Below are 26,043 nucleotides of genomic sequence, written 5' to 3' on the forward strand. Positions count from 1 at the left end.
TCCCTGCAGCGTCTTCCTGCCACGTGGCAGTGGTTGAGTCCAGGTTTTTAAACCTTAAACCAAGGCAGCAAGACTCAGGTAGAGCTTGTCCATCAGACTGAAAGCAGAGCTGGTATTTGCTGTGGTGGAGCTGGTGCTCAGATGACGGTGAATTTAGGATGCACTCTCTTGTTGCTGCAGAGGAGAGAGCACGGAGAGAGGACGGCTGCGGATGGCTGCAGCGCGCAGGGGTTGCACACTGTGCTGTCAGATTGCTGCTCCTTGGGAGGGGCTGAGTTCCAGGCTGGTTATTTTGTCATTAGCAAAAACTGATTGAATTCATACTCCTGGGACAGGTGCTCCCATGCACTCAGCCTCCTGAGGGAAAGGCTGGAGCAATGAGTGTGATATTGCATCTCCACTAGGAAGCCAAGTGATTATTTCTATGAATATTCTCAGAGATCCATTAGAGGTTGGTAACATTCATGTTGAATGATGAGGGGTTTTGTGGTAGTCTATTGAAACTGAGACTATTTCACAATTGTTGACTTTAATAAGTGTTTGGTACCCACTGGGGCTCACCAGAGCATGAGGATGGAAGCCATTTAACTGTGCCAATTAATCTGTGCCTCATCTGTGTGGTGCTGTTCTCTGCAGAACAGCTCCTTCCACTGTCGCTTCTGCTGGTTGCATTGCTTCTTAATGGCTGTTCTTGGACACTCTTGGAGCACCTTTGATTTCTGCTGAAAGGCATTGTTTTCAGTGAGAAAAAACAGGAGGAGATTTGTCTGTAGCTTGAATTTCAGAGAAGGTGAGAAGGAAGACGTGGGTAAGGGAAGGAGTCCTCATGTGTGGTGAATCTGTTGTGCAGCAGTTTGATGGAGTTCAAGTGCTGCAAGAGGGTCAAGGGAAGCAGAGGAGAATGCCGGCCCTGGGACTGGCTCAGCCTGTGCTCATGACCCAGAAGGATGGAAAGAAGCACACTGAAACAGTCATTAATTTTTCACAGTGTTTCCTGCTCTGGGGGAGGAAAACCAGTCTGGGACGTGGCTTTCTGAGGCTGCTGCCCAACACATCTCTGATCTGACTGCCAGAGGGACCCTTCAGGCACAGATGCATCAGGGATGTGGCATCTGTTTTTTGCAGTGGTGCTGTGCTGCCATGGCCCTGTGAGCAACCGGGGGGAAGAGGAGAAAGGTCAGGTTGGATGCAGCCCATGAAGACAGAGCTGTGTGTTCAATGTTAACTGAAGCATTTGGCATGACAATGACTCATGTGGGATCAGGAGGAGCTCGGCCACATGAGCTCCCTCTAAGAAAGGTTGCTTTAACCTTTCATTAAACCTCCCCTTAATTGTCACCTCATCAGCACATATTTTGACATTTTCATCTATTAAGCAGCTCGATGGTTTGAAAGGGCTTGCTCAGAGTCATTAAGCTTCTGTGTGAGAAGCTGGAAAGCGTGGGGAGGCAGCTGGGCGAGGAGCCGGCAGCCAGGCAAAGGATGTGAGTGGCAGCCCCAGCAGCCGTGGGACACCCACTCCTCTGCTCAAGGAAAGATGCCACCAGCAAAAACCTGGTCCTGTAAAGGTGGAAACTGAAAAAGCACCAGCAGGGCACTCCTGGGAGCCTGCGCATGCTGTGCATCACTGCTTCCTTGTCCTCGATGGCGTGGGTGCCCATCTGTGGCACTTCTGGGGACAGGGAGGGCCCTGGCCCTGGGGCTGCTTTCTGCTCTGTGGCCACCAGCTCAGGTCCCTCTAGACTTCCCCTTGCTCCTTCTGGGCAGACAGAGGCTGAGATGTCAAGTCCAGGGTGCCTGAGGAAATGATGCAAGAACAGCCTGATGTAAATGTAACTCCATGTGTTATGTGGACATGGTTGGGAGGTTTTTCCTCTGCAGCCCAGGGGTGTCACAGCTCATCGCTCTGGCACCATTACGAGGAGGGGGGGAGAGCGTGGGCAGGGGGACCAGAGTCACCTTCCTGACAGCAGCTCATATTTCAAAAACCAATTTGTAGGCAGGCACCTGGACAGCCAGCAGAGGACTGATAATGTCCATTTATCTCTGCAGCATCATTTTGAGCTGGCGATCAGTGTTTCGTGAGCAGTAACAGCCACCAAGCTGACAAAAGCCTATTAAATGTGGTATTTTCACCAGCTGGAATGAAAGTCTGCTGAAATATGCATGTGGAAGCTCCTTTTCTTTCTTTCTCCCCCATCAGATCTCACAGGTCTCTTGCATTTAAACATTGGTGAGCAGTGGCCTGAGAAATCATTTGCGTGTGAGGAATGAAACATTAAATATCTGTGATGGATTCAGGTTGTGTGGGGTCAGGGAGAGCCTCTTCCCAGCACAGGTTGGTCTCTTGCTTTTAGCTTTATTAATACTGGAATGAGTTTTCTTCTTCCAGAGAAGCATTTCTGTGATGAAGGAGCTTTAGGATGTTGGGCACTTACTTTAATTCTTTCAGACCAGGTACCTCTGGGGTAAGCAGTGGCCATGTGCTGCCTCATCAGCTCCTGTTCAGCCATCACAGCTTGATGGATTGAAGTGACAGTTTGCTCCACGTTCATTGTGCTTTGGTGAAAGGGGCAGAAGAGTGGAACGGGATGGAAAATGAATGGTCTGGCTCCCGCTGGGTAAACCAGGAGGTGGGATTATGGAAATTGCCTTGTGCTCCACAAATTCCACCTTGTTGAATGGACACAAACCTTGAGCCTCTCTTGGGCTGGCTTTTCACCTGTATCTGTTGCCATGGGTCACCCAGAGTTACCTTGTGTTACATCCTACCAGGTTCGCTCACCGGTCCCCTCCAAACTCCTTGAGTTTAGCTGGTTGCACACTGGTGTGAACACCCAGTTCTGGAGACTTTTTCAGACAAAACTCCTGTGGCATTGCCTGGCAGTCCCCCAGAGTAAGGTATTTGGTAGCCCACTGGGGCTTAAAATCTCCTTTTAATGGCATTTTAAATCCACAGTGTCACACACAGCAGCAGGGCTTGGCTTTCTTCACGTCCAAGCTGCTCTTAAAGCACCAGTGAGCTGTTTGCTTTTCCAGGTGATGGCTGGCTTGACCTCGTCAGCATCTGCTGGCTTTCATCACCTCTTGCATAACCTTGATGGAACCTATCTGTGAATCCCTGGAAAACTTGGAAGCACCATTAGTTGTTATCCTTTGAAATCAAAGCGGCAAGGTTGAGCTGTCTGGGCACGTCAGAAGCTTTTGAGATGTTTCACCTTCCCTCAGCTTAGTGCACACCTGTCATGGGCCTCAGACACTGCTGAATTGGTGCTTCAGTGAAGCCTCTCCTGGGTGAACTCCTGAGTGGTTCATAGAGCTGTCCTTGAGCAGGAGAATGGGGCTGAGCCAATGTGTGATGCTGAGGCAGCTCTGTGGTGGCTTTCCTGCAGTCCCCTACCCAGAAAGGTCCTTTCTCTCCGTTTGCAATTTTCCTGGCTTTGCTGTGCTTTCCTATTGCTGTCACCCCACAACCCTTTATCAGGTTTTCCTCTCACCCACCTTTTGTATTTGTGGGATTACCTGAGCAGGCACTTCCCATTGGTACCAGCTGTGCTGTTGCTGGCAGCTCTCTGCCCCACGTGCCCAGCCACACTCATATGTGTGAGTTGTTGGCTCCCTGTTACTGCAAGAGGGACACTGAGTTGCTGGAGCAGGTCCAGAGAAGGGCAACAAAGCTGATGAAGGGTCTAGAGAACAAGGGTTGTGAGGAGCAGCTGTGAGGGAACTGGGATTGTTTAAACTGGAGAAAAGGAGTCTCAGGGGAGACCTCCTCACTCTCTTCAACTACCTGAAAGGAAGCTAGAGTAAGGTGTTGGTCTCTTCTCCCTAGTATCAAGTGATACAACAAAAGGAAATGGCCTCAAGTTGTTTCAAGAGAGGTTTAGGTTGGATATTAGGAAAAATTTCTCCGCTGAATGAGTGGTCAGGCATTGGAACAGGCTGCCCAGGGAGGTGGTGGAGTCACCATCCCTGAAGGTGTTCAAAAAATACATAGATATGGCACTCTGCAACATGGTTTAATGGCCAGGTTCATGGTTGGACCTAATGATCTTTGAGGTCTTTTCCAACCAAGCCAATTCTATGACTGCAGACAGCACCAAAATGTGTTTTTCTCCTGTTGCTTTTCTATCACAGCCAGCACTTTGGACTCTCTTGGATGAGATCTGTGAGGCTTCACAGCTCTGCCTGCTTGCTGCCTGCATCTGCCCATGGTTGCAAATAATCCTGGGAATAATGATTGCCCAGAACTGCTTTGTCTGAGATTAATCCCACTGGTGCTTTGGATTTTGGGTGGTTTTTTTCTGTCCTGTCACTGTTTGCTGGCAGGGATGCAAGCACTGGCTGGGCTGCAGCATGCAAATCCACAGGGAAAAGGGACCAGGACACTTCCCTGGCCCCCCACACTCCCTTCAGACAAAAGCTGTTGTTTGTCAGGATCCCAGTGGAGGAGAGGGGACGTGTGAATAATTCATACCACAAATAATGATACATTCTGCTATAAACAGCAAATTAATCATTTACATTTTGCCTTTGTGCTCTGCTGAAAGGACTTTCGGTTGGGATAATAATTAGGAGCGCTCTGGCCTCGTTAGCTGGCAGCAGAGGAGGCACAGAACAAGCTGAAATCCTGCTTGGCCAATGTGACTCTGACACAGCTCCTGCTGGAATTGGGATCTCTCTGGCTGAAGGGCTGCCTTCAGGTCAAGCACTCTGTCACCACTTAATAATAATTCATGGCAATGTAATGCTGGAGGGATCTCTGTGTGTTTGCTCTGTCCACACCACAATCTGCTGCTGCTGCCCAGATCCTCTTCACGTGCACGTGTGGAGGACGACGACTTCTTCATGGCTATCCTATCTACTGATAGGACAAGGGGCCATGGTTTTAAACTGGAGCAGGGTAGGTTTAGATTGGTCATTAGGAAGAAGTTCTTGACTAGGAGGGTGGTGAGACACCAGAATGGGTTGCCCAGAGAAGTTGTCCCCAGCTTTCTTGTAGGTCCCTTTAAGTACTTAAAGGCCACCAGAAAGTCTCCCTGGAACCTTCTCTTTTCCAGGCATTTTGCTGGAAGTCCTGGGAAGTGGGGAGAGTGCTGTCAGCACCCCAAGGAGCAGCCACATGGGCTGAAGGGGGAGGTGTCCCAAGGGTCGTGTGCTGCACAGGGAGGTGGGATCCAGCCAAGCAGCTTCTTATAGGGAAGTCATGCCAGAAATCCAGGTGCTCTCGCTCGGAAGAGTCAGTGTTCATGGATGTGGAAGAGAAAACGCAATGCAGAGAGTGGCTGGGTCACCTGCCTTGAGCAGCAGGTCAAGAGGAAGAGCACTGGCACTGTTGTGCCAGGATCTCTGGTCTTGTGCAAGTGAGGGCAGATGGAGCTTTGGGGAACACAAGACTTACCAGAGCTGGTGGGATGTGCTGCCATGTGTGTGTGCAAGTGGTGGCTGAGCAAGGTCACCTCCAGAGCAGCCACATGATTTGTGTTTCAAATCAAAGGGAGATCCACTGCTTTCTGCTTTGGTTAAGTTAGAAAAGGGGGAAAAAAAACTCTTTCCAAAATGACTTTAGCCTCCTGCATGCTCCTCTTCTAATGGTGGACATCTAGAAACATGAAGATCTCTGAGATTGGGTAATCTCTGTGGGGTTTTTTGTGCAGTAATGGCAAAATGATGTTACCTAAAGGGAACTGGAATTCAGTGTTGGAGGGGGAAAACCACAGAGTTTGAACAGTGGCGACAGGGACAGGCTTAAACTCACAGCAATACAAACCTCATTAGAGCAAGATTAATTCCCCACTAGGAACTTAACAGTTCTTCAAAGAGCAGGATGAATAATTGATGACATGTTGGCATCTGTAGTACCTTCCTGTGTTCATTTGCTGACCCAGGAGAATTAGCTTCAGTAATGCTCACAGGGGGAGCTAACCTCACTCATGGCTCTGCTAATGCTGCTGCCAGGCTCGAGGTGCTACTGAGGGATGTGTGGTCCCAGCCTGGAGGTAAAGTGTGGGCCAGGGGGTGCAGAGCACTGATGCAAGTTCAGCATTTGTGATGACTGGCATGACCAAGGAGAAGGTCTCGAGTAACCATTTATGAACTTGCTTTGTTTAATCATAGAAAATAGAGTGGCTTTGGCTGGAAGGGGCCTTAGAGATCATCTACTCCAACCTCTCTGCCATGGGCAGGGATGCCTCTCAACTAGACTTGGTTGCTCAAGGCCTCATCCAACCTGGCCTTCAGGGAGAGGGCATCCACAGTCTCTCTGGGCAACCTGTTCCAGAGTCTCACCACCCTCATATTGAAGAAATTCTTCCTAAGATCCAGTCTAAACCTACTCTTCCTCAGCTTCAAACCATTCATCCTTTTCCTGTCACTAGACACCCTTATGAAAAGTCCTCCTCCAGTCTTCCTGCAGGATCCTTTCAGGTATTGGAAGGCAACTCTCAAGTCCTCCCAGAGTCTTCTCTTCTCCAGGCTGAACAATCCCAATTCTCTCAGCCTGTCCTCATAGCAGAGGTGCCTCAGAGGATAATCAGAGGATGCTTTCATGATGAACCCTGCCAGACTGTCTCTGCCCCAGCATCTGTGCTGGTGCCCATGGTCCTGTGCTCCTCAGGTCTGTGTTAGATCATGCAAAGAGTATTGTCAGCATTGCAGGTGCTTTCCTTTGCTCACAAAGACAGGCAATTACTGCTGTGGAATCCAGAATTCTTCCCATTGTTTTCAAAGCTCAGCAGGCATAAAGCTCTACTGAGCTGTGCTCTCCTTATCTGCCCCAGAAACCTGATCTCCCTGGCAGGCAGAGCTGTGGTAGTGCTGCTGCAGGTAGAAGTCATTTACAAATCCTGCTTGTCCTCTCTCCTCTCATCTTTGCCCTCCTGCCAAGACCAAGATTTTGCCTTCACTCAGACTGTGGGATCTGTGAGTCAGGATCACAGAATTGTTTTGGTTGAAGAGATGATCAAGACCAATCATTACCCCAACACTGCCAGATCACCACATCTACACAGCTTCTCAGTCACTCCAGAGATGGGGGCTCCACCACTGCCCTGGGCAGGCTGTGCCATGGCTTGACAACCCTTTTGGGGAAGAAATTGTTCCTCACATCCAACCTAAACTTCCCCTGGTGCAACTTAAGGCTGTTTCCACTTGTCCTATTGCCTGTTCCTTGGGAGAAGAGATCGACTCCCAGCTGACTCCAACCTCCTTCCAGTGAGTTGTAGAGAGCAAGAAGGTCTCCTTTCAGCTTCTTGTTCTCCAGGCTGAACAACCCCAGCTTCCTCAGCTGCTCCTCACAAGACTTGTGCTCTAACCTCTTCAACAACTTCATTGTCCTTCTCTGGACCAGCTCCAGCACCTCAATGTCCTTCTTAGAGCCAGGGCCCCAAAACTGTTGTGTGGATTTTACTGTTTTCCTAACATTCCTGTAGGATATTGTTCTCTATCCACACTCTTGGGATGAAAAGCATCTTCTTGCTCTTTATGGCACATCAGTAACACAATAACTGGGGTTAACTTCTTGCCACTGCAATTTACCGAGGCCCCGTGAGCAACGCTTGCTGTTTACTCATTTGGATTTCTAGGGACTCTAAAGGGCTTTAATTTTCAGTTGGTTTTGTGAACAAGCCCTCTCATGAGGATTATGAGGAGCTTCCCACAGTGCTGCAAAGCTCATTTCATGCTCAGCACAGGAGTGATGAGGGCAGGAGCTCGGGGAGCCCAGCAAAACCTGCACCCTGGGTTTGCAGGGGGTGTTTCTGGCTGCTGACAGAGACAGAGAGCCAGCAGCAGAGGGCTGTGATCCCTGCCAGGCTGCTTAAGCTGCTCTGAATAGGATTGAAAATTGCAGCCTCCTTAATTTCATCCCAGTCTTTCAGCTTGCCAAGCGCCTGCAGACCCGGGCAGTGGGTGATAAGGGAGAGGTTTGATGGGATGGGATCAGCCACGCCGCTTTCAAGTTGATCCTTTGAACTTCAGGCTTACGTGGCAGTGGCAGCCAAGGTGCAGTGGGATGAGCCCAGCTATGGTGAGAGCCTGGGATAGGGTGCTCCTGGAAGCTGGAAAAATAAGTGTTTTCTTGAAAAATAGATATTGGACAGTGCAAAGGCAAAGAAACAGTGTTCAGTGCTGTGAGTGGTGGCAGAAGGGGACTTCAGACCAGGGCAAGCGAAGAAGCTTCCTGGATGAGTTCAGTCTCTTGGCTTCCCAACTTCTGCATAGTTTGGGGTTTCCTCCCCTTCACTCAAGTGTGTACAGAACAAGAGCAGCAAGTCTGGACTGGCTAGAGCTGTCTCTTAATGGCTGAGCCTTCTGCTTTCAAAATAGAAGGAACTCCTCAGCTGATCTTTCCTTTAAGTTATTTGTGTATACAGACCTTTGGTGTCAGGGCTGATCAGGAACTGGCCTCACAGAGCCATGTCCAGATGTCCCAGGACCGTCCCACATCTGCTGTGGGCTGCCTTGATGCCAGCAGCTTGCTCCTGTCTGAGCAAACCTTCCTCTCTTCCCTCCCAAGGAGAAGAGTTCCCTGGAAAGTCCAAAGGCAAGGCAGCCTCCTGTAGCCCAGAGCACCACAGTGATGCAGCATCTCAGAAGCCCACATGATACCAGCAGGGCTGCAGAGCTTTGGGCTCCTCAGGAACATCTCAGTGTGGATGCAAAGCTCTCCATGCAAAGCTGGAAAAGGGAAGGCTTTCCCACGCGAAGCCTTCTACAGTGAACAGGAAGAGACGGATCAGTGCTGGGCCTCATCCCAAAGCCCATCCCAGCCAACTCGAATGCTCCTGTGGATTAGAGCAGACAAGAACGTTGTCATTGTCCTCCTGGCTCAACAAGACACAACATCTTGTGCTGGTTTGCAGCTCTGCTGATGGGACACTGAAGTCAAATTACTGTAAAAACAAATGCCAGGCTGCAGCAGCTTGCTGCACACATCCAGTCCCCTCTGCTCACTGGGGTTTGAATGCTGGCAGAGGAGCACGGGGGCAGCTGGAGACCTCCGGCCAAGCATGAAGGTGTTGGAGGTGCTCAGGGAGCAGCATGGCCCTCACTTTGCTCCCTTGGCTGATGTCCTCCTTGCCAACTTTTCATGCACTGTGTAAATCTCTCCTTGGCTGCCCTGCTGTGGCTGTCATGTTGTACCACACTGTCACCTTCAGTCTGCCCGTGGTGGCCTGACATGACTCAGTGCTCTGCTCCCCCCTCCATGGCCCTTCCTTTTGCACTGGCTCCTCCTTGCTGTGATGTTCCCTCTTGGCTTTTCCTTTCTGAATTTTGTGCTGGCTGCCTTCCCTGGGAAGATGCTTTTTGTGCTTCAGGCAGCATCCTCACTGGACCTGTCCTTGCTGTCCCAGCTCCTGCGTGGTCCTCTCCTGATGTACCCATGGCTACCATCAATGTGGCACTGAATGTGCCTTCTGAGGGTGCAGAGGAGGGAAGTGATCCTGCCAGAAGGTAAGAGAGTGTGGAGGAAAATAGATTAGATCTAAGGAAGACACTTCTTACCATGAGGGTGGAGAAACACTGGTCCAGGCTGCCCAGATAGGTGGTAGATGCATGTAAAGATATCCTGCTTTTTGCCCTTGCCACCACCATCACCAGGCTGTCAGAACAGGCTCCATACCATCATGCATTAACAACAGGAAGCTCTGTGGTGACCCTCCAGCATGGTCTTGTATCTCTGTGCAGTTTCGGGTTTTGAAGTTTTGTGGTTTTCTCTGAAAACAAGCAGAGAGGAAAAGAAGCCTCTGCCACACACTGCCCACTGAGGGTTTGCAGCTGATCCTGAAGTTAGTGCAGGATTAGTCTGATCCCTGGGTAATGCCTTATCAGGATAAAGCATCTTGAATTGTAACACCAAGGAAGCCCAAGGGAGGCAAAGTCGTTTTGTATAGGTTAAATAGAAGCATTTTCCTGACAGTGGCTGAGATTGGTCATGTTTTTAATCTTCTTTGTCCTGCAGCTCTGCAAAGAGATGCTAAATTAACTGCCCCCCCCCCCCCATCCTGGTGCCTTCACCACGTTGTGTGGACTCTCCAGCTCTGTCACTGGTTGCAAGAGGGGCTGACAACTGCTTCAGCCACTGAAATCCTTGGAAAACCTCTCTCTGACATGGAAAGCTTTCCTGAGGGATGTGCACACCTGCCTATCACCCTCCCTCACACACCAAGCTGTGGGGCTTTTGCCTTGCCCTCTGCAGTGGTGGCCCACCACAAATCCTTCCACCTTTCAGGGTTGCTCAGGACCATGCCTCTCTTTGCCTTTGCTTGATGGTGCCAAGAAAAAGAAGTTGCACACAGCTGTATATTTTTCAAGTTGATGTCAGAGCCCTCAGTGGGTAAGATCTGCTTTCCCATACCCATCTCCAGTGACCTAATGTCCTGGTTATCCATTTGCAGAGCCTCCAGTGCAGTGGATCTGTAAGTGGCTGACATAGAAACATTAACCCTTCTCTTTCTGTGTCTTTCCCCACCTGAAGTATCTGCTCATGCCACTTATAATTTTTGGAGTATGTGCAGAATGCCCACGAGAGGGGCTGCAACCAGAAGGCTGAGCTGACTGTGAGCTTTGAGTGTGGGCAAACTGGCAGCAAGCTCATTCTGTTCATTTCCCATGTAAATCTTTGTGTACCCTCTTGCTTACCAGCAAAGCAGAGTCATTTTGAGGTTTGACATCTTCTTTGAAAGAGGCTGAACCTGTGCTATTGAAGCAGTACAGTTATTGTGTCATCTTGGCAGGCTTTTCTAAATGGAATGTTTGAAAGGAATCACAGCAATGAGCTGAGTGTGTCACTCAAGATCTGCTGCAGAGAATCAGAGGTTTCCCAAGCCTCAGCAATGACTGTGGGACATGTTGAGGTCCGTGCTGCCCCTGGACCCTGCATAACCCCAGGCTTTCCTGGCTGTGAGTCCCTTTGGATGCTCTGGGGTCGGCAGCCTGTTGACTGATTCGTAGTTCCACTCATCCTGCTCCAGCTCTCATGGGAAGAAAGGTCCTGGACAAGCCCATTGCCAAAGGCTGTTGTGTCACCTCCTCCTCTCCATATTTGTGAGCATCTCCACCATAGGCTGCTTCTTCCTCTCCAAATCAGCAGTTCACTACACACCATCTGTTGATTTTCATTCCCCATCCTTTGTTTCCATGTAGATGTGATTCCTGCTTCCATTAATTGTGCTGCTGAGTTTCTTATTCCATGAGACTCACTTTGCAGAGGGGAAGTCTTTGTGGTTCTTCCCTCCCCTCTGTCAAAGCTCCTTTAGTCATTCAGACAAAGGAGCACTTCTGTCCCCTGCATTTTGCTCTCTGGGCAAATCTCTCTTCAAAGGAAACCTTGTGGAAGAGCAGTGCCAGAGGAGGAGCTTTGTCACAGCCTCAGAGCTGCACTGAGCAGATCTGCCAGAGCCAGCACAATCAGCAACCTCTTCAGTCACCTTAGCTCTGCTCCTGCCCTCAGGTGCTCACCCACAGAGTCATTTAGGTTGGAAAAGACCTTTCAGATCAATTGACTCCAACCATTAACCCAGCACTGCCAGATCACTATTAAATTAGGTCCCTCAGCACCACATCTACTCAACTTCTCAATCCCTCCAAGGATAGGGACTCCACCACTGCCCCAGGCAGGCTGTGCCAGGGCTTGACAACCCTTTAGGGGAAGAGTTTCTAACATCTAACTTAAACCTCTTCTGGCACAACCTGAGGCTGTTTTCTCTTGTCCTGTCACTTGTTACTTGGGAGACCAGCAAGCCCATCTCCTGTGTGAGTGGTGCTGGAGTAGTGTGAGAGCTTTTCACAAGGGCTTTGCACAAGTGTGTGATGCCTCCTGGGTCCGAGGTGTGCCTCGGCTCCTCTGGCAGCTTCACTGGATGCAGTTATCATCCAGCAGTGGTATTTTAGGAGCACTCTGTACTCTCCTTGCCCTCTCAACATAAGGTTGATGGCTGCTGTCATTTTCCCTATCCCCATCCTGAGCTCTGGCACAAGATCAGGGCTCTGAGGAGTCGCTGAGTGTTTCAGCTCTCAGCCTGGACTCAAGGATGCAAATGCTGTGATTACCCAAGTTAGTGCTGCTTTTTATGCTGTGTTTCCAAGGCAACTGGAAATTCAGAAGACCACAAACACACACAGAGGTCCTTTTCTTCTGAGACCTTTTCCTCCAGTACACAGGTAAACACCCTCAGTGACATTTTCAACCTGTCTGAACGCTCATCTGAAGAGTCCCCACTGTCCCCTCGTGTGGCTGCCAGCAGCTTGGGCAGGTAATTGCTGCCCTTGAAGGCTGTAAAACCCATCCAGCCATACAATCAGGTTTGCTTTTGTTCTTGGAAGGTTTTCCCCCTGCCTTGCTCGGGGGGGAGCGACACCAGAGAGGCTTCAAAAACAAAAGATGAGGATTTTGAAAGAGAAATAAATTAGCAATGATTTGGTGCTTTCTGAAAATAAGATTTCTCTTTTTTTTCCTGGGAGGGATGAGGGAGCTCTGCCAGTGGTGGGAGGGGAAGAAAAGTTTGAGAAAGGGCAAAAGGAGAGCAGGGAAGGATCTCTTTTGTGTTGAGGACTCCAGAGCTGGCCCCAGCAGTGCAGGTGGGGTCTCAGCAGAGTGGAGCAGAGGGGCAGAATCCCCTCCCTCCACCAGCTGCCCACACTGCTGAGGATCAGCCCAGGATACACTTGGCTTTGGTGGTCACCAGAAAGAGTCATTGGACACCTACAGCCCTCAATGCCAGCAGCTGGGCTTAGCAGACATGCTGACAGGTCAGGCAAGGAGCAATGGATGGGGCCCATCACTGGAGATGTCCACAAGAAGGGACTGGGTCAAGGAGAGATGACACCAGGGTCTCCACTAGCTTCCCCCACCTGCAGCTGGCACTGCAAGATGGCAGCAGCTCAGACCCATCAGCCAACAGCCAGAGCCAAACCTCACTATCTGCTCCTCTCCCCCAGACACCAATAAAGCAGGAGACACTAAGGACACAAACTGGTTCAGGCTGTAAGAAGCCATAAAGCAAAGCAAATGTCCAGGCAGCTCCCATCTCTCAACAGGCAGCTCTCACCCCTGGACTGTGCTCAGCCAAATCCCACTGTGCAGAGGTGGTGGAGAGGGCAGTGGCAGGTCTCATGCCATCTGGCCCCAAGACCTTCAGCTGAGCCCTTCTCCTTCCCAGAAGAAGCTGCAAATGAGGTTGTCTCACATCAGCCTGACATTTACTGTGCCTTGGTGCAGACATTCCTTCCACCCCTGTGTCCTCAGGATGAAACAAAGGGGTGACAGCACTTGCTGCCAGAGCCTGCACCTTGCCTGGAGAGGAGCCACAGGGCTGCCAAAGGGCTGGGCAGGAGGTGCCTGGCTTAAGTCTATCACCAACATGAGGAACACCTGAAGTAAAGGACTTGGTTACACCTGGATGTGAGGACACCCAAAGACACTGATACCAGCCTGGTGACAGGGTGACACAAGCAAAGTGCCAGCGTTTAAATCATGCACCCTCTCTTCTGTGCTAGCCCTGGGTTGCATCTTCCCCCAGGCATCATCTCACATTGGCCAATACCCAGCCTATGAGTTTGGGGATAAATCTTTCCCTCCTGGGCAAGCAGAGAAGGAGAGTCCCCAGAACTCCTGACACATGCCAAAGCATGGTGTTGGTGCCAGCAGCCAGTGCCTCTCACTGCCATCTCCACCTGCATTCCAAGGGGGATGAACTTGGCCACTGTCACCTGGGGGTGCAGGGACCTTCCACCCAAGCCAGTGCAGCTTCCCAGGAGGCTCATTCATCCTTCCCACAGACATGAAAGTTTCTCCATTTGAAATCTTGTCCTTCCTGCCCGTAGCAACACTCCACCACCTCTCCCTCCCCTGCCTACAGCACCTTCACTGCCAAGGGTGAACCTGTTCCATATTTAGCTCCCACACTCTGTCTTGCTCCTTGCTTTATTCCTTCTCATTAAAAAATCATAAATTCCAGCTTCTTAATGGGTTTCTGGCAACTGTAGAGGAACTCTCAGGTGGAGCCATGTGAGACTTGGACAGGGGACATCAGTGCCACCTCACACCATGCCCCAGTGGCTCTGTGCATGCCACAGCAAGGCTGCCACATCCCATTTGCCGCTCCCGGACACCTTCAGTTAGCAGTGACATTTGAGGCAGAAACATCCCAGAAACGGAACTGGAGGGTGCACAAGGAGGGATAGGACTGAATATGGAGAAGGAAGATGTCTGCTCACAGGAAGGAAAGGGCTGGGGCAAAAAGAATGACGCTGGCTCCGCACAGCTCCTGGGGATGGGGCCACCCTGCTCTGCCTACCCCTCCAGCCCCAAAGCACTGCAAAGAAAAAGGAACATTCAGGTTTCCATGGCAACATTAGGGTGGCTAGAAGCATCACCTCCTGCCTGTTAGCAACCTGCCCCAGCAGCAGCTGTGCTGCCTCCCCCCAGAGCAAGTGGCAGCAGAGAAGAGTGTGCCTGGAGATGCTCCTCAGGGTGATGGGAGGGATGGGCACCGGTGGTTCACACAGCAGTGGGATCTCAGCTAGGTGCCTGCCATCGGCTGGGTGGTTTTTGTGGAAGAGAAACCCACATTTCCCACCTGCCAGAGGAAACTCTTTCCCCCCGTGCCCACTGCCACATACCCACCAGAAAACCAGCCAGGCTCTGGTTAAGTCACCATGGGTCCCAGGCAGGCACAGACCCCTACATAGCCCATGCAAGCACCATGATTCCGGAGAGAGAACTGAGGCATGAAGCACATGAAGGTTGAGAACGTGCCATGAAGGACCACCATGGTCTCAGAACATGGCCTTGGTCCTGTCCCCCACCTCAAGTAGGCTGGTGTAAGAATTCAAAGCTCCTGCAGCACCTCCACACTGGAGGAACCTCCTGATCTCACACAGCAGTGACATCCCATCCCACACACCACCACAGCTCATCTCAAAGCAGAGCAGGCTCCTCCAGAAGCTCCCTGGGGAACCAGCAGTGGACCCACAGCCTCACAAGCCGTGTCCTACCAGGTTCTCCTCCTAAATTAGCACAAAGAGCAAGGCAGCTCAACTCACACCTCACTAATTGTTATTTGTGATACACCAGTTATGTTTTAATTAATCTGAAGTCTTCAGCATAACAACCACCCAAGGTACAAAGATAAACTGGAATAAACAGGGCTTGATTAAATACATAATTAATGTTCCACTAAAGTTGGCATATATGAATATTAATTAGCAGGAACAGTCTGCAGTTTGGCATCTCCTGTCATTATCAATTTATTCTTTACATTGACAGTCCCCAGCTTTGGAACAAATTAACAAACCTTTCACTTGCTGGCAGAGCTCAAGTGAGCACAGGCTGAGCTCCACGGTCAATTATCTCAGCCGCACATGAAGCAGCTTCCAGCACGTTTGCCTGAAAGCAGAGGGAGATGCAGTGCCAAGAACCCAAACATGCTCACCCTAAACGGGGCTCAGAGTAAATAAAACTGTTCTCTGCTGGCAATCACAGAATCCCAGACTGGTGGGGGGCTTGGAAGGGACCTCTGGAGATCATCTAGTCCAGCCACACTGTTAAAAGCAGGGCTACCCACAGCAGGTTGCTCAGCATCATGTCCAGGCAGGTTTGGAATCTCGCCATAGAAGGAGGCTCCACAACACTTCTGGGCAGCCTCCATGCAGTGCTGCACTACCCCCAAAGCACAGAAGTTTTCCCTCAGTAATAAGAGGGAGCCTGTTCCCCAAAAACTAAGGAGAACAGGGCCAGATCTGGTCCTTGTAAGGGTTTTAATCACTGGAGGAAGGAACCTGGTATAATTTGAGCTCAGATATGAAACACCACAGGGGTCAGAGGAGCACAACTACATCCAGAGGCACTTGGCCAGACCAAAGGTCCACAAAGGCGAGCATGGACAGGAGCAACCCCTCAGTTGCATCATTCTTGCTGCAGCCTGGTTAATTCTATTCTATTCTATTCTATTCTATTCTACTGAATCCTACCCAAAGGATGTGAAGTTTCATAGAATGGTTTGGGTTGGAAGGGACCTTTAAAGGCCATTTAGTCCAATCCCCACTGCAACTGGCAGGGATATCTTATACTAGAGCAGGCTCTTCTGAGCCCCATCCAACCTGGCCTGGAATGGCTCTCCAGGGCTGGAACATCTACCACTTCTTTAAGTAACCTGGGCCAGTGTCTCACCACCTTCAGCATAAAATGTTTCTTCCTTCTATCTAGTGTGAATCTCTCCTCTTATAGTTTCAAACCATCACCCCTTGTCCTGTCACAACAGGACAAATAGCTAAAAAAAAAATTTCCTCCCCATTAAGAAGCTTTATACAGATGAGGGAACCACCTGGACAGCCTCTGATGTCAGGCTCCCTGCAAGTGCCTTGGGCTCAGAGGGGAGCAGGCAGATGTGGAAGCAGAGCTAGATAACTGCTGCTGAGACCAGCACCAAGCAATTCTGCCAGCCCAGGGCCAGGCAAGTCCTTAGCCCATGTCTGGCAGCCCTGCCGAGGTGTCAAGGTGCTGATCGTCCCCCACTTGTCAGCTCAGCACCTCCCGCCTCCCCCTCCCCATGCTGCCTGAGGTGTCATTACGCTGCTGGAGTCTGTGCTAATTATAGTGTCAGCCCTCCCGCCTGCGGGGAGCTAATTGAGGGAGAACATTACAGTGTTGCCAAACCCTGCTCCACAGCACACAGGGAAAGTGCCACCAGCGCTGCTGAGACTTTGCTGGGAAGGCAAAAGGACTTAGGTGACAGCCAAGTCCAGCCCCATCCTGTAGACTGGACCAGCTTCTACTTCATGCATAGAATCATAGAATCGTTAGGGTTGGAAGGGGCCTCAAGGATCATCTAGTTCCAACCCCTCACACTAGATCAGGTTGCTCACAGCCACATCCAGCCTAGTCTTAAAAACCTCCAGGGATGGGGCTTCTACCACCTCCCTGAGCAACCTGTTCCAGTGTCTCACCACCCTCATGGGGAAGAATTCAATCTGAATCTACCTCTAACATTCAATCTGAATCTACCTCTTTCTATTTTTGGTCCATTCCCCCTACTCCTATAACTACCTGACATGAAAGACCAGAGGCCCTGGTGACAAGCTGGGCAGGCCACAAGCTCCTGTTTTAATCTGAATTATTAATTAGGGTGAAATCAGTGAAACTGGTGCTCTGGGGAGCACAATGGCAGCCACAGCCTCAAGTCCAACCTCTGCACCTTGAAACCTCTGGATGGCTTTGGGCAAATCCTTGTTGAAAGGAGGGTATTGGACTTTGCAGGCAGTGAATGGCCCCACTAGCACAAACAGCCACTGTCACCCATCCAGCCCCACAACAGTATAACAGTACTGTGGTGCTGCTGGAAAAGCACAGACCAGATGGAAAACAGCAGGAGGGGGACTCTGGGGACAGAGCTTGGCAGGGACAGACACCCCATCACGACCCAGAAACCCTCACTGAGCTGAGCCTCTGAGCAGAGGCCAAGCAGCAGCAGCCACAGGCCATCACTTCCACACACCCTTCTGGACATTAAGCTTTAATATTGTGACCTTTAAGATGCAAGAGAGAATTTCTGAGCCTCTGCAGCCCTCCAAGGGTGGCTTTGTACTCTTGCAGAAGCACTGAAAGGTTAGACTGGCGTCGCTGTGGCAGCCAGGGCTGTGTCACCATTAACCTATCACTACAGGTGACACTTTTTCACTCCTCCACAAAACTTTCTTTCTCTGCTGGTGTCAGAGACAGGAATCTCCAGCTGACACAGCCAGAGGCAGCAAGATGCACACACAGCACAACTCTTCACCTCAGCTCCTTGACACTTTGAAGGGTAAAATCCAATTATGGCTCACTCAGAGCAAACACCTTCCCCCTTTGTGTGTGTGTGTTGCTAATTCAAAGCTCCCTCCTTGCCTCATCTGCCAGGCATCCGCCTCTCTTGGCAATACATGGAGCTGAGCTAAGGCATCTGATTTATCTACCTATAATTTAAAAAAAGGGGATGAAATCAAGGAAAGGATTTTGCTGTTGATGACAAGACCAGAGCAGCCTTAACTTACAGAAACTGTTGGTGCATGGGAAGAGAACCCTCAGAAGGTGCAGCAATGCTCTCGTCGGAGAAATGAGAGCCTGAGCAGGTGGAAAGCCCAAGCCACGAGAGCAGAAGCACCCAAACGTGCTGGGCACTGATGACCAGTTCCTGCCCAGAGACAAGCAAGCACAGGGAGGCTGGAAGGGACAGCAGCTCATGAGTGCTTGAGGAGAACACCACCCACACACGGCACAGCTCCAATGCCAAGGCAGCTCATGGTGTGCTTGCTTTGATTTCCTCCTGCCATTCAACCCTGAGGTGCCCTTGCAGGGGGAGAAATGCAGGATCTGTGACCACAAACCCGGAACAGAGGCTTCTCACCCAAGGATGGGATTTAAGGTGGGTGCCCTGGAATCTGATAAAAGCTTCTCTCAAAATCAAGAAGCACACGTGAGGACATGGGGCAGCTGCCCCTGCCCAGCTCTGATGGTTAAAGGAAAAACAAAAGGAAGGAAAAGGGGAGGAGGAAGAGGGAGGAGAGAAGAAAACAGCAAAGCAAGCATTTGAAAAGGTTCCTTTATAATAGTCTCAATATCACCAAGAACTGCAGAGCAGCCAAACGTCCTCAGCTGTTACAGATTTATCTCATCTCTATTTTATGGCATTTTTTCCGTAGTCTCAAAGCCCAGCCCCTGGCAGGATGCAGCCCTCCAAGACTCAGGGCTCTGCAGCTTTCCATCTCTTGGCAAACTCCATCCCTTGAATAAGAAAACCCCAATTTGCAGATGCTCCTGCTGGGAAGCGCAGCGCTTTAAAATGCATCTCTGGCTGGTACACAGACCAGAGGAGAAAGGAAAAGAGCCCAGAATTGGTTATCTTTACAATCTCATCTTTCTCAATATACTCTTGGATTTACCACTTTCGCCCACGACAGCCTGGCAGCAGCACGAGAGGCTGCAGATGTTCACAACGCAGCAGCAAGCCCAAGCTCACAAGCTCCCCCCACCCCCGACCCCCTCCCCACACAGGGTTTTGCTGCCAAGACCTCACATGGTTCATCCCTACCAAGAGCAGAAGAGCTAATGTGCTAAACCTCGTCAAAAGGCACCCAGCACCCACTCGGTGAGTGCCATCTGCGAGCAGCAAGGGAAAGGAGGAGGGAGAGGAGGCAACAGCCCTGTGCAATCCTCCCAGGATGGCAGCAAGCCCAGGAAGGGGCTGCCTGTGAGCTGAGATGGATGGACAGGTGGACACAGAATCACTGAATCAATCAGATTGGAAGAGACCTCCAAGATCAAGTCCAACTGATCACTCAACCTTAACTAATCAACTAGACCATGGCACTAAGTGCCTCATTCAGGCTTTTCTTAAGCACCTCCAGAGATGTGGACCCCACCACCTCCCTGGGCAGCCCATTCCAAGGTGCAATCTCTCCTTCTGTGAAGAGCTTCTTCCTAACATCCCGCCTAAACTTCCACCTGCACAGCTGGAGACTATGTCCTCTTGTTCTGTCGATGGTTGCCTGGGGGAAGAGACCAACCCCCAGCCTTTAGGTAGTTGTAGACAGCAGTAAGAACTCACCTGGGATGTTGTGGATGGTTATGGCCAGGATCATGAGCATAATTCGCCTCCAGCTGCTGCTGCCAGCCGTGGGGGCCCCATCCTTGGTCACAGTGAATGCTGGGGGTGTGTCTGGCAGGCTGGCCCCTGCGCCCCTCCTCCGCTGATAGGGCTCCCCGTTCTCACCTTTATCTGGGGGCACAGAGAACAGCCAGAAGTCAGTCAAGAGGGAGACAAGATGGGCAGCTGGGCACCTCCTGCCTCCCCTCCTGCAAGGAAAAAGCACAGAGAAGGAAGAATGCTGAGCAAAGCAGGGCTGCAGGGGGGTGCATTGGCCCCGCTGATTCAGGTCAGGCTAAGGGGTTTCCCCACACGTAGATCACACAGCCCAAGCACCAGGGAGACTCTAAGACAGAAGTTCCTCCTCTGCCACCTCATCCTAAGACTTGGTCCTGGCCCGAAACGGATCCCCAACTCCAGGCTCACACCCACCTGTACAGCCCTGATCTGGTGGGGCCAAGCTCTGGAGCCAGTGGTTTATGAGGATGATGAGTAAAGACATATTTACCATGAGGGTGCCAGAGCACTGGACCAGGCTGCTCAGAGAGGTTGCTAAGTCTCCTTCTCTAGAGATTCCAAACCTACCTAGATGCAAACCTGACCAAACTACCTTGGTGACCCTGCTTGAGCAGGGCACTTTGACCAGAGCCTCTCCAGAGATCACTTCCAACCCCCACCGTGACTGGATTCTGGGTTTCTGCAACAGAATTGCCAGGCAGCAGCCACAGGGACCCATAATGACATCATCCCACCCAGCCCAACCCTGGCACGTCTACAGTTCCACTGCCTTTGCAGTTGAAGGAAAAGCTCCAAACACTTCCATTCGATTTCACCCTGGTCTCAAAAGGGTTGCACTGAGCTGCAATTAGCAACTATTTGTTCCGCTACCAAAACACTTGCCACTGCCATTTACAAAGACATCACCAGACAACCCCAGGCTCTCCCAAACCTCTGCTCCCAGCAGGACCACTTCTACCGGCTCTATTTTAACCACCTATTTAAAACGACACCACTAAAACCCGAGCCCCAGTTAGGGCTGTGAAGGGTGGAACAAGCCCCAGACAGCACCGTAATAAAGCCTGCACGCACCAGGACCTTCATCATTCACTTTCAGCATGTAAAGGCAAAGGAAAACCAAGGAACAAGGAGCACAAATTCCTCAACCTCACACAGCTGTGGCTTCATATTAGATATCTGACATTTAGACAATATAACTCTCTCCCCCTGGATTTACATAACTCTCTCTCCCATCCCTTGACCCACTCCAAGATGTTTTTCTTGCAGCCAGAGTGCAAGGATCTGTCTGAAGCCGTTCTGAAGGAATGCCAAGCGCTTCCCCTGCCATGTGGCAGGAGGATGATGCCTGCCCATCGCACCTCGTGCTGCCATTAAGGACCTCAGGGTAAGGGAGACCATGCAAACCGACACAGGAAGTGACCCTGGGAAAGCAGAGGTGTCAGCAACACTCCACATCCTACCACCTCCGAGATGAAGGCGGCCCACGAACAGTGCTCAACACCACAGCAAATAAACCCAAGGATTTAACAGATTTTACTACCAAAAAAACCCCTAAACAAGGCAAAGACTAAAACCCCACTTGATGGCAGCAGGACTGGGCAGCTCTCACACGTGGATTCCCTCCTGCTGCCTCCTTGTGTGGCAGGAGGAACCCCGCACGGCATCACCAGGGCTGCAAACCGTGACCCCTGCTGTCGCTCTGCAAACAGATAAATATTGGTGGTGGCTGGACAGAGCCAGACACTTTCTGTCCCCAAACCCTAGCCCAGACAATAATGTGCAGTAATATTTGATGGCAGAGCTTCACTCCAGCCCGCAGGGACATGGGTAAATATTTTTTTGAAGCAATAACAAGGACAAGCAGATCCAGCCAAGAGGCTTGTCCAGTTCACCGCAGGAACACTGGCACGGCAGACCCTTAGCGATGCGGCAGCCAAGGCTGAAGCCACTTATAGATGAAATTCTCCTCTTCTGCCAGGCCACTGGATTATTTTAATTGCTTGGCACACATCCCCTTGGCCCCACACACAGGATTTTCCTCAGCTGACCCTGCTCTGGCCACCAATACTGACCCATGGACCTGCATGGCAAGGGTTTGCACCACAGCACCATCCCCACGCTGCCCCTGTGCTCATTATGTTGTTCATGCTGCAGGGCCACCTCTGCAAAAAACACAGTGATATGAGGATGCAGAGAGGTGCAGGAATCCCCCTCCAGCATCCCGGGCTTTCCAGAGAGGAGGAAAAACAGTTTATGTGACATCTAGTGAAGAGTGTTTACACCCAAGTGACAAAGCACCATATTTTTCCTGTATGGAGAGCAATAAGCATTCAATCCAAGCAGAAGCAACTGCCACGCTGTGGCAGCCCAGGCAGTGTCACCTCATGAGGCTGTTTTTGGGAGGAACAAACACAGGAGACTTGCTGAAGGCAGAGGTGTTGGTGGCTGCTGGGGAGGCTTTGCATTTGGCATTCCGGTACCTGCTGGGGGAATGCAGGGAAAATGCAGAATGCCCTGTCAGTGACTTGGGTTTTCTTCAACCAGGCCCAAACAGGCTGCCTGTTGACACTGCAGCCTCACCTCTGCTGCGCTCTCATCTCTCACAGCACCAGCTGAGAATGGTGTTACTGACACCAGGCAGGGCACTCCATTGCTGCAGATCTCTTATTTTAACTTTTTCTTTTCCCTCACCTCGTGGTGAGACCTGGTCCAGTCCATCCTTCGTGTTTCTGACTCTTTCTGGGCTTAAAAACCAAACCCAGCTGTTGACTCAAGAGAAGCAAGTGCTCAACACATCCTCCTCTGCAATCTTAGATCTTCCCTTACCTCTTTCTCACCTGCCCCCAGCTCTGCTCCAGGACCAGGCTCAGGCTAGAGCTTCCTCCTCTGGCTTTACCCAGCCTCAGCACAGACAAAATGCCAAGTCAAGGACTCATCCATCACCCCACGTCACTGTCCAGCCAAGTCCTTGACTACATTACCCTCATCTTCTCTGATAAACTAAACGAAATAAACAAACCAAGGGATTCATTTTGTTGGGGAAGATCTGATTATAAGAGTACAGCTCATGTCTGTGTGCTCCCAGGCAAGGGACAGGCACGGGAGGCAAGACAACCTCACCCAGAACCACACAGCAAATCCACCACAGAGCTATGGGTAGAAACCTCAGATGTCTCAGTTCCTGTCCTGATGGTTTAGACATAATGAGCCAACATAATTGAAACCTCTCAGCTGCTTTTTGCTTGGCACTTAACAAAACTGATAAACCAAATGTCATCAGCGCTTCCAAAAATCCAACTTTCTGTCTCTGAACAGAACAGCTCTGCCTTGGCATCTGCTCTGCTTGCAGACATTCATTTGTCCCCACGCTGTGCCACTCCTCTCTCTCCCTTTTGGCCATTCCTCCTGCACCATTACCTGCAGAATGGCACCTCTCCCTGGGCTGGCAGCAGGGAAGGGACAGCCCATGGTGGCACAACGCCCAGAAACAGTGGCTGTCCCCTCAGGGCACACATGGAGTCCCCAGGAAGGGAAGAGCCACCTCCTGCTGCCACCTTGACCCAGCTGATCCCAGCTATCATGATGCATTCACACACAGAACTGCTGGGAGCTGCTGGTTTATTGGGGTTTTCATTGCCTTATTCCAATTGTTCTTTCTCCTTACTTCCCTTGTCTCTGGTTTGATGGGTTCACCACAAAAGTGTCCCCCAGGACTCCTGCAGCAAGGCAGAACAAGGCTTTTGCTGCTATTTAAGCATCTTTTTCAGCTCCCTTGCCTATGCTTTGATTTCAGCTCTCCTGACTCCTCTTTGTAGGTGAATTTTCACCAAGAAAAGGCATGTTTGCTGAATGCCTGGACATGGGCATGGGGAAAAGCCCTGGAGAGGAGCTATGAACATCTCAGAGTGACCCAGCTGTGGCTCAGGGCTGTCTATACCTGTGGAAACTAGATACCTGCAAACATCAGACACAAAAATGCAGGGGAGCAGAGCAAGGGATGTTCAGCCTGGAGAAGAGAAGGCTCCAGGGAGACCTTATGGTGGCCTTTCAATGCTTAAAGGGGCTGATAAGAAAGATGGGGACAGACAGAACAGGACCTGTTGTGACAGGACAAGGGGTAATGGGTTGAAACTAATAGAACGAGATTTAAACTACAGAGAAAGAAGACATTTTCTATGCTGAGACTGGTGAGACACTGGCCCAGGTTGCCCAGAGAGGTGGTAGATGTCCCATCCTTGGAAACATTCCAGATCACGTTGGATGGGGCTTTGAGCAACCTGCTCTAATTGCAGATGTCCCTGCTCTCTGCAATGAGAGATGAGCTTTAAAGGTCCCTTCCAACTCAATCACTCTACCATTCCATGGTTTGTGATTCTATGCATGACCAACATTCACCTCCTCACGTTGCATAACTGGGGAAGTTGCAGATGTCCCCATTCTGTTAAGAACTACCACAGCATTCCAACAGCACTCTCTACCCAGTATCAAATTACCAGAAAAGATCCATTTAGGCCTCTCACTAACAAAAGCCAATGCCCAGACCAGCTCCACTGCTGGGCATGACCCTGCCACCTGCTGAGGGATCCATTCACACAGATATTACTCCTGGCAGATATCTTTTTATCATTTCATTTTACTCACAAGCAGTCTGCTTGCTACTACTGAAAAAAAACCCAAACAAACAACCTTTTGATGGAAATTAAGACTTTTCACAAGCATATTTGAAGCTCCTCTGAGGGCAGTGGTGACAAAGGACAGGGAGATGCCACAGTGCCCACAGGGGTGAGGAGCTTTGCTCCCACCAGCTGCAAGCAGGGGGGAAAATCTGTGGAGGATAAACAAGATAGATGCAGCTTTTAGAGGGGAAGTGCTGAGGGTGGTTTGGATGGACAAGTGGAACACAAAATTGCCTCTTGTACAAATTATCAGTGCATTAGCAGAGGATAAAGGCAGCACCACCAAAACCAGCCACAGCATTATTTTCCCAGTAGTGTGGCATCTAACAGGGAGAACTACAAACAGCACACGGGTCAAGTGATGTGTTTTACTTCAGGTGGTGTTGGAAAAGATTTTAAAAAGAAAAGGATAATCACAGTGGAGTGCTGGTACCAGCTCCCAGCCTCAGCCACGGCATGGGAGGGGGACTCACGGGGCTGTCACACAACACGCAGCACCCAGAGCGCTCCCAGCTTGAAGCGCCGCATCTTGCACGGGCTGAGGGGAACAAAACACTAATTAGGGCTAAACAGAGGCTTGGCTGGAAATCAGAAAAGCTTCAATAGCAAATTGGAGCAGTGATAAGAGCAGGACAAGGGGTGCTTTTTAAAGAATAGCTGACACAAGGGGAATGGGAAGAACGATGCCAAGGCTATTATGTGGCAAATCATTATCTGTGCCACATACATTATTTTAAAGCTTGATCACAACAACCACCAACAAAAAGAAAGTCCTCTGTAGATTCTACTCAATTTATCATTATTGAGTTTTTTAGTGAAGCTGCAGGGCAAAGATTCTGCCAAAAGTTTAATTACATGTGTGCAGCTTGCTGCATTTTTCATATCCTCTGCAGCCAGCACTGGAAAAAGATAAATGGCTTTGAGTGTGGCTTAAACTGCTGGTGAAATATAAAAACCAACTGGCTTCTTATCAGCATCTGAAATGGCTTTTTATTTTTGATTATTTCTTAATGAAAACTGTTTGCATTAGCCGTGAGCTCAGCTTTATTGCGCTCAGAAGGGGTACACAAACAGATGAATACACTATTTACTCTCTCTGCTCACAAAAAGAAACAACCAGCCCTCTTCACGACAGCACTTCAGCTCCCCGAGTCAAATGAACGTCTGTGGAGCTCTCTAGCTTTTCACATCTGCTTCAGAGCTCTTCTCCTCCTCCTCTCTAATTAGGCCTGGCTTAGTCCTGCCTCTCTCCTACAGATCTCAAATACTCAACCAGGCTGCAGAACCAGGGATGAGGCTACTTAATTCACTCTTTAGCAAAGCAAAGAGCCTGTGCATCCCCTCTTAGTTGTGAGACTCATTTCAGCCTCCCATCAGCTGTAAGTTTCCCCTCCAGCCCAGCCCCATAGTACCAGGGGGCAGATGGGCCTGGGGGGGGGCTGGCAGGAGCGAGTAGCCATGGCACAGGCACGCTCTCCAGAGCAGCATCCCAGTATCTCCTTCTTTCTCCATGCTGGAGCAAATGTTTTCACAGGAATCTGGAGCCTCCCTTGGCTGAAGATACTGGAAGGAAAATCATTTACAGCTCCAAAATCCTTTTCCATCTTCTCCCCATCAAATTCCTGTAATGAGACTCTGCTTCTGGACCTGCCAGCAGCCAAAGCAGAGATCTCCAGGCTCTCACAGCAACGTGAGTCCCGTGCTGGCAGCTCTGGTGTTTCTTCCTT

General features: G+C 50.4%; 1 protein-coding gene across 1 annotated transcript in view; it reads right to left on the bottom strand.

Moving 5' to 3' along the window:
• The window catches only part of SLC39A11 (solute carrier family 39 member 11), a 100,049-nt gene that overhangs the window by 25,085 nt on the left and 48,921 nt on the right, over positions 1 to 26,043 (bottom strand). Inside the window, exon 6 of the mRNA XM_054171125.1 lies at positions 19,584 to 19,754. Coding sequence (XP_054027100.1) covers positions 19,584 to 19,754 — 171 coding nt within the window. The remainder of the gene's footprint in view (positions 1 to 19,583; positions 19,755 to 26,043) is intronic.

The sequence above is a fragment of the Dryobates pubescens genome, chromosome 20, assembly GCF_014839835.1.
Source record: "Dryobates pubescens isolate bDryPub1 chromosome 20, bDryPub1.pri, whole genome shotgun sequence".
Taxonomy (NCBI): domain Eukaryota; kingdom Metazoa; phylum Chordata; class Aves; order Piciformes; family Picidae; genus Dryobates; species Dryobates pubescens.